General features: G+C 38.1%; 1 protein-coding gene and 1 pseudogene across 1 annotated transcript; both read right to left on the bottom strand.

The window, feature by feature from the left end:
• Positions 1-1012: 1012 nt before the first annotated feature.
• LOC125935097 (guanine nucleotide-binding protein G(i) subunit alpha-2-like) lies at positions 1013-2073 on the bottom strand (annotated as a pseudogene).
• A 1611-nt stretch (positions 2074-3684) lies between these two features.
• LOC125935096 (olfactory receptor 14K1-like) lies at positions 3685-4635 on the bottom strand. Its single transcript, XM_049648802.1, has one exon. The coding sequence runs from the start codon at positions 4633-4635 to the stop codon at positions 3685-3687; it is 951 nt and encodes a 316-aa protein (XP_049504759.1).
• Between the last annotated feature and the right edge of the window lie 4170 nt (positions 4636-8805).

The raw sequence follows: 8805 nt of genomic DNA, 5'->3' as shown, positions 1-8805 counted from the left end.
CCCTAATTTCAAATAGTTGTAGGTATCTTAAAGTGGTTTAAAAATCAAATGTCTGCAGTGACACATTCTTCATGAAGGTTTTATAAGTGAAATATATAAATGGATAAAGAGCTAGGAGACAGAAAAAATACTGTTCTAATTAGCAAAAGTATACCTCTAATACTTATAATATGGATTTGCAGGGATTCAAGGCAAGTAAAATTCAAAGTCATATCTATTGAGAAGATCTCTCTTTGAGGAGTAATCCTGCAATCTACCAAACTTGTAAATATTTATTTTTTTACATTTTATTTTTCTATTATTATAAAGTATAATTGATGAATAAAATTGAATATAACTAAAGTGTACAATGTGATGATTTTATACACATATACACTGTGAAGTGATTATAAGAATTAACATATTAACTCACATAATTATCTTTTTTTGCCACAAAAATTAAAGATCTCAGAAAATTTCCTTTTTATTATTTCAAGTTTTTATTTAAATTTTAACATAAAGTTAACATAAAGTGTAATATTGGTTTCAGCAGTAGAATTTAGTGATTCACCACTTACATATAACACCTGTGCTCATCACATCACATAGAGTGCCCTCCTTAATACCCATCACCCATTTAGCCCATCCCCCACTTAATTTCCAGCAACTCATAGTTTATTCTCTATAGTTAAGAGTCTCTTATAGTTTGCATCCCTCTCTCTCTTTTTCTTCCTTCCTCTATGTTCATCTTTTTTGTTTCTTAAATTCCACATATGAGTGAAACCATTTCTTTCTCTGGCTGACTGACTTATTTTGCCAGGTGTAATACACTCTAGCTCCATCCACGTCATTGCAATTGTATTGTATTGTAAATAATGCTGCAATAAACATTAGAGTACATATATCACTTCAAAATGATGATTATATTACATTGCATAAATGCTTAAATGTGACATTGCTGGATTTTACAGTGGTTCTATTTTTTTTTTTTTTGAGAAACTTCCATACTGTTTTCCATTATGACTCTATGAATTCACATTCTAACCAACAGTGTATTAATGTGGCCTGCGGTCACATTCAGGTTGTTCCTGATGATGATGTGGGAGACAGCTTTAAACAGGAACCACAAGTTCTTGGTGTGGTTGGCACAGGTGAAGTGCATGTAGATCTCCTCGGTATCCTTGCTTTTGTGCAGGGTCTCAGACTTACCTTGGATGTGGCTGGCTACCTGGTCATATTTCTTGGCCCCTCTGTACTCAGGGAAACAGGTGGTATTGGGGTGTGGGTGATCTGCTCAAACAAGTTATTCTTGTTGAGGACAAGGATAGTGGACCAGTGGACCACTGGTTGTTGGAGAAGTCATTGTCAAAGAGCTTCATGTTCTGGTGCATGTGGTGCATCTCCTCATCCTCTGCTAACACAGGCAATGCGTGCCCAAGGTTATGCAGGAGATGATGGCTGTGACACTCTCAAAGCAGTGGATCCACTTCTTTGATTCAGACCGCGGACTGCCCACATCAAATATCTTGAGGGTAAGTCCCTGAAGGTGAGGTGTGTCTCCACGATGCCAGTGGTCTTCTCTTGAGACCATGGCACATCCTGCTCTGTGGGGATGTAGTTACTCCGTGTGATGCTCCCCAGGGCAGTGAGGTCAAAAGCAGCAGAGCGGTGGAGCTGGCACTCCAGCCAGCAGCCAGAGCCTACTTGCAGGCCAGGGTCAGACCTAAGCCTGTGGATGACACTGGGCAGACCCTCAAGAAGCACCCCCTGCCCTCAGCAGTTCAGGACAGTGAAAACAGCTGCCTGGCGTCATGTGTACAGGAAGGGCCAGCAAATTATATCTTCAGATAGTCCATGGCTTTGACAGTGGCCATGATGGGTTGGATGGTGATGCTGTAGAGGACTGCCTGGGACTGCCAGCTTCCTGGATGTTCTTCCTTTGCTTGACAGTGATGCTCTTCCCTGACTCCTCAGCACCCAAAAGTAGCAGCTTCACCTCCCGTATCACCTTCTCACCATCACCCAACAGGTTTTGTAGATCATCTTAGAGCCCTGAGCCCCTGTCCTGTCCTGGGCACTCATGCTGCAACCCATTTCCTATCCCCTGCCAAGCCCCACTGATACATTCCACTCCCACTGCCAACCTTCCACAGTGCTTTGGTTGTCAGTATCCAATCTTTATATATCGAGTCTCAAAAACTAAAGTCACATAGGAATTAAAGACATGACTATTTGAAGAATCACAATTAATTAAAAAAATAATAAAATAAAAACTAATAAAAATTAAATCTATTCAAATGAGATATTAAAAATCCAATCTCAGAATACTAACATTAAATATTAAAAATAGTTTATTTTAGGGGCACCTGGGGGCTCAGCAGGTTGAGCAGCCAACTCTTCCTCAGGTCATAATCTCACATTTTGTGGGTTTGAGCCTGCAGGGAGCTTGTGGCTGTGAGTGCAGAGCCCACCTCAGATCCTCTGTCCCTGTCACTTGGCCCCTCCCCTGCTCCCTCTCTCTCTCTAAAAAAAAATACACTTTATTTATTTATAATAGTGGATAAATACACTAATATATTCCATATAAAATAAAAATAGTGTATAAAAATTAGCAGATAAAGGGATAAAATCTAAATTATTCCTCAAAATTATGAACATATTGATACGTTTTTGTTCTTTTCAATATGTTTTAACTTTAATTAAAACTTTTAGTTTCATAGTCTGTATACTTATTCTGAACAAATTCTGATTTAAGTGATTTTATACAGACAAGTATTCAATGCTTTTGTTAAATTTTTGTTGCTGCTGTAACAAATTATCACAAACTCTGTGTTTTATCATCACATACATGTATTATTTTATTTTATTATTTTTAATTTTTTAAGTTTATGTTTTTTATTTTTTAATTTTGAGAGAGTGAGAGACAGAGCTTGCAGGAGGGGTAGAGAGAGAGAGGGAGAGAGAAACAATCTCAAGTAGGCTCTGCACAGTCAGAACTATAGATCATGACCTGTGCCAAAACCAAGAGTTGGATGCTTTCCCAACTGAGCCACCCAGGTGCCTATAAAGTGCTGTAATTTAGAAATCCAACACCAATCACACAGGGGGCTAAAGTGCAGGAGCAGCTGGTATGGTTGCATTATTTTCTTGGGTCTCGACTGAACTATCTGTTCCTTGCATTTTCTAGTCTTGAGGCTGCCTCTGTCTATATCTGGGCTCATGACCATCTTCCATATTTGAAGCCAATAAGGGAAGACCACTCTTCATAAACACATCTCCTTCTAACAAAGCTTTGAGAAGTTCCGCCTTTAACAGTTTATGATTAGATTAGGACCCCTTAGGTGGTCCAGGATAAACACTTTAACTAATACTCCTTAGTTGAATTACATCCACAGAGTTCCTTGTGCCACGTAAAGTACTATATTAAGTTTAAAAAAATTGGTACGTGGACATCTTTAGTAAGCCACTTGAAAAACTGTCATATGTCTATAAAGCTTAATTTGCATGCACAAATTCTAGGTAATAAATATGCACTCTTGGAGGTTCTGAGATAATGACTGTTTATTCATAAGCATAAACATGTCAACTTTATCCTAGCACTTTTAAATAAGGTGAATATTTTATTGTATAGATATTGAGGTCCACATTAGATTATAAGAAGCCAAAAGATTAAAAAAATGGACTTTGGCTTTATAGATACTAGTTCTATTGTTTTTCTTCATAGAGTCTACAATGACTTACTTTCCACAGAAACTTCCTCAGAGCTTCCTTAATTTCCTTGTTCCTTAGGCTGTAGATGATGGGGTTCAAAGATGGAGGCAATACAGAATAGAATACAGACACCAAGAAATCCACAAGATGTGGGGAATCAGGGACTGGCTTTAGATAGACCATGGTACCTGTTACAATAAATGTTGTTACAACTATGAGATGGGGGGTACAAGTGGAAAAGGTTTTTGACCACCTTTGTGATGATGGTATTCTCAACACTGTATTGAAAATGCAAATATATGAATATCCAATGGACACCAAACAGAAAAGTGCATACATAACCCCAATTGCCTCACTAATATCAATGGTGATATGAGTCTTTGAGCAAGAAACCTTCAGTAGGGAGGGGACATCACAGAAAAACTGAGGAAGATTTCTAGAGCCACAAAAAGATAAAGAGAAAGTGCCAGATGAGTATAAGACCCCAAAGATACTCCCAAGAAGCCAGGAGGTGACTGTCATCCCCATACAGACTCTCCTGTTCATGATGATATTATAGTGCAGTGGACGACAGATGGCCACATAGCAGTCATAGGACATGGCTGTTAGAATGAAAAGCTCAGACCCAGCAAAGTGAATCACCAACAACACTTGTAATATGCATCCTGAGAAAGAAATGGTATTCTCATGGCATAAAGTGCTCATAATACATTTTGGAACTGTAATTGAAATAAGGCAGGCATCAAAAAGTGATAAGTTCTTCAGGAAGAAGTACATGGGAGTATGAAGATACTGATCCAGAGTGATTAGGACAAAAATGAGAAGATTTCCCATAAGAGTTACCAAGTAAATAAGCAAAAACAGAAAGCCATGTATAATCTGGAGCTCCCTGGTGGCAGAGACTTCCATGAGGAAGAATTCCATCACTGCTGAGTGGTTGGCCATGTTTTCCACTCTATGCACATCCTCACTCTATATGACACAAAGGAGAGTAAAGACACAACATCAGGTACATGCTAAGCCTTCCTCCTTTCCAATACTGTTTTTGATTCCTGTAAGAATTCATCTGTTTTGTGTTATAAGTCATGTACATTTTCGGTCTTCCTACATGCATGTCAAGGTTTATGACCTCCTCAATCTGCCACTTTTAGTATGTGTCTGAATTTGTAATAGGTTAAGTGAGCAGATCATGAAGAATAAGAAGAAAGAATAGGAAAATTGCTTTCATTTATGGGACTTCATAAATTGGCTGATGAAACATGTATCTTTATAAAATATATCCTGAATTATTAGTTCAATATGCTAAACAAAGCCTTTACTACAACAGAATCATTTTTAAAGCATTTCAGGCAATAGAAGGTAATCAATGAATATTATTGTAAAAGCACATGCTTTTACACATTACCTTTATCACCCCAAAAAGTAAGAAAACATTTTGTATTTAATTTTATGATAAAATACATCACACTACATGGTAAAAAATGAGGGGTCCCTGAGTAGCTCAGTCATTTAAGTGTCTGACTCTTGATTTCAGCTCAAGTCATGATCTCATCGTTGGTGAGATTGAGCCCCACATCTGGTCTGCATTGACAGCATGGAGCCTGCTTGGGATTCTCTCCTTCTCTCTCTATCCCTTCTCCACTTGCACCTGTGTGCAATCTGTCTATCAAAATAAAAAATAAACATTAAAAAAAAATGAAAAACAATGAGATTTATGGTATAAAGAAAATGCAAATGTGAACAGGAAATTAATAAATATGGAGTTGTGTCATTACCATGAAATAAGCAATAGTAGTGATAGATGTAATGTGGGAGAAGGATATGGAATATGGGGGAAGGTCTACCTCTCCCAACTCACTGGCTGCTTATACATCTACTCAACCACATGTGTTCATGAACACTCACAATCTTGCAGACACTCATTCCCAGGATGTTTATCCAATGTTTTTTATCATCAAAATGGTAGCACACTTTACAGAAAAAGCGGTTGAAATAAAAATGAATATGATAAATAGAAACAGAGTAACGATGAATAACATCCCTGGCAAAAATATTTCCTTTAATGATAGGTTATTTAGTATCTGAGAAAAATACAATGTAGGAAATATTTTATAAAAACAACACAGGGGCACCTGGGTGGCTCAGTCTGTTGGGCGGCTGACTTTGGCTCAGGTCATGATCTCACGGTTCATGAGTTCAAGCCCCGAGTCAGGCTCTGTGTTGACAGCTTGGAGCCTAGAGCCTGCTTGGGATTCTCTGTTTCCATCATTCTCTGCCAGTCTCCTGCTCACGCTCTGTGTCTCTTTTAGTCAAAAATAAATTAAAAAAATAAAACAAAATTAAAAAAACTAAAAGCAATACTGAATAATTAAATGGAAAAAGCTTGGAACTATTTATTAACATACGAGAAATTTAGCTGTAGACCCCTTGTGGCTTTCTACAAAATATCTACTTGTTACTAAGTTTTTAAATTATTTAAATTCAAGTTAGTTAACATATAGTGTTACTACTTCTGCAGGAGTAAAAGCCAGTGATTCATCTCTTACACATGACACCCAGTGCTCATCCAAAAAGTGTCTTCCTTAATGCCCATCACCCATTTAACCTGTCCCCCACCTCCCCTACAGCAACCCTTAGTTTATCTCTGTACTTAATGTCTCTTATGGTTTGCCTCCTTCTCTCTTTTTTTAAAAAAAATATTTTATTTATTTTTAAGGCAGAGAGAGACAGAGCATGAGTGGGGATGGGGCAGAGAGAGAGGGAGACACAGAATTGGAAACAGGCTCCAGGCTCTGTGGAGCACAGAGCCCCACGTGGGGCTCGAACTCACAAACGGTGAGATCGTGACCTGAGCCGAAGTCCGACGCTTACCCAACTGAGCCACCCAGGCGCCCCTCCTTCTCTTTTTTTTATCTTAGTTTTCTTTCCCTTCCCTTATGTTTATCCGTTTTTGTTTCTTAAATTCCACATGTGAGTGAAATCATATGATATTTGTCTTTCTCTGACTTATAGGCGTTTATTAAAAGGATACAAAAATACCAATTCAAAGGGGCACATTCACCCCAATGTTTATAGCAGCGCTATAAGTGATAACCAGATTATGGAAAGAGTCCAAATGTCCAACTGACAAATGGATGAAAAGTTGTGGTATACATACATGTATATCTATCTATCTATCTATATATATATATACACACACACACATATATATACACATATATATTCTTTTTTACTAATGTTTAAAAAAAGAAAGAGGATCTCAACTGAATTCTATTTGATATGTCAAGCTTTCACAGATTCTTGAAAGAGAGGAGTAAACAACTATTCTAGATAATACAGTAGCACCTTTAAAAGGCTCATATTACATGGGTGGCATCAATATGAATTTTAGAAAATTAATGTGTAATTCAAACTAAGAAAGCTATCAATGTAATGTGTAATTTATCTCCTAGTGTAAGGGCTACAGTATTTTTGTTTTTATAACATCCAGTGCTCATCACAAGAAGTACCCTCCTTAATACCTATCACCGCTTTAGCCCATTCCCCAACCACTTCCCTCCGTTAATTTGTTCTCTATCCTTAAGAGATTTTTAAGGTTTGGTTCTCTCTCTCTCTCCCATTAGTAAACAAATATTCTAGATAATACAGTAGCACCCTTAGATGGTTCATATTAAAAGTGTGACATCAATATGAATGTTAGAAAATTAATTTGTATTTCATTTTTTTTTTCAAATATTTTATTTTATTTATTTTTTTTATTTTTATTTTTTATTTTTTAATATATGAAATTTACTGTCAAATTGGTTTCCATACAACACCCAGTGCTCATCCCAAAAGGTGCCCTCCTTAATACCCATCACCCACCCTGCCCTCCCTCCCACCCTGCCCTCCCTCCCACCCCCCATTAACCCTCAATTTGTTCTCAGTTTTTAACAGTCTCTTATGCTTTGGCTCTCTCCCACTCTAACCTCTTTTTTTTTTTTTTTCCTTCCCCTCCCCCATGGGTTTCTGTTATGTTTCTCAGGATCCACATAAGAGTGAAACCATATGGTATCTGTCTTTCTCTGTATGGCTTATTTCACTTAGCATCACACTCTCCAGTTCCATCCATGTTGCTACAAAAGGCCATATTTCATTTTTTCTCATTGCCACGTAGTATTCCATTGTGTATATAAACCACAATTTCTTTATCCATTCATCAGTTGATGGACATTTAGGCTCTTTCCATAATTTGGCTATTGTTGAGAGTGCCGCTATAAACATGGGGTACAGGAGCCCCTATGCATCAGTACTCCTGTATCCCTTGGATAAATTCCTAGCAGTGCTATTGCTGGGTCATAGGGTAGGTCTATTTTTAATTTTCTGAGGAACCTCCACACTGCTTTCCAGAGCGGCTGCACCAATTTGCATTCCCACCAAGAGTGCAAGAGGGTTCCTGTTTCTCCACATCCTCGCCAGCATCTATAGTCTCCTGATTTCTTCATTTTGGCCACTCTGACTGGCGTGAGGTGATATCTGAGTGTGGTTTTGATTTGTATTTCCCTGATAAGGAGCGACGTTGAACATCTTTTCATGTGCCTGTTGGCCATCCGGATGTCTTCTTTAGAGAAGTGTCTATTCATGTTTTCTGCCCATTTCTTCACTGGGTTATTTGTTTTTCGGGTGTGGAGTTTGATGAGCTCTTTATAGATTTTGGATACTAGCCCTTTGTCCGATGTGTCATTTGCAAATATCTTTTCCCATTCCGTTGGTTGCCTTTTAGTTTTGTTGGTTGTTTCCTTTGCTGTGCAGAAGCTTTTTATCTTCATAAGGTCCCAGTAATTCACTTTTGCTTTTAATTCCCTTGCCTTTGGGGATGTGCCGAGTAAGAGATTGCTACGGCTGAGGTCAGAGAGGTCTTTTCCTGCTTTCTCCTCTAAGGTTTTGATGGTTTCCTGTCTCACATTCAGGTCCTTTATCCATTTTGAGTTTATTTTTGTGAATGGTGTGAGAAAGTGGTCTAGTTTCAACCTTCTGCATGTTGCTGTCCAGTTCTCCCAGCACCATTTGTTAAAGAGACTGTCTTTTTTCCATTGGATGTTCTTTCCTGCTTTGTCAAAGATGAGTTGGCCATAC

Source organism: Panthera uncia, assembly GCF_023721935.1.
Source record: "Panthera uncia isolate 11264 chromosome A1 unlocalized genomic scaffold, Puncia_PCG_1.0 HiC_scaffold_17, whole genome shotgun sequence".
In the NCBI taxonomy this organism is placed as follows: Eukaryota; Metazoa; Chordata; class Mammalia; order Carnivora; family Felidae; genus Panthera; species Panthera uncia.
The sequence above is the reverse complement of the archived record's forward strand: the minus strand, read 5'-3'. Positions and strand labels throughout refer to the sequence as shown.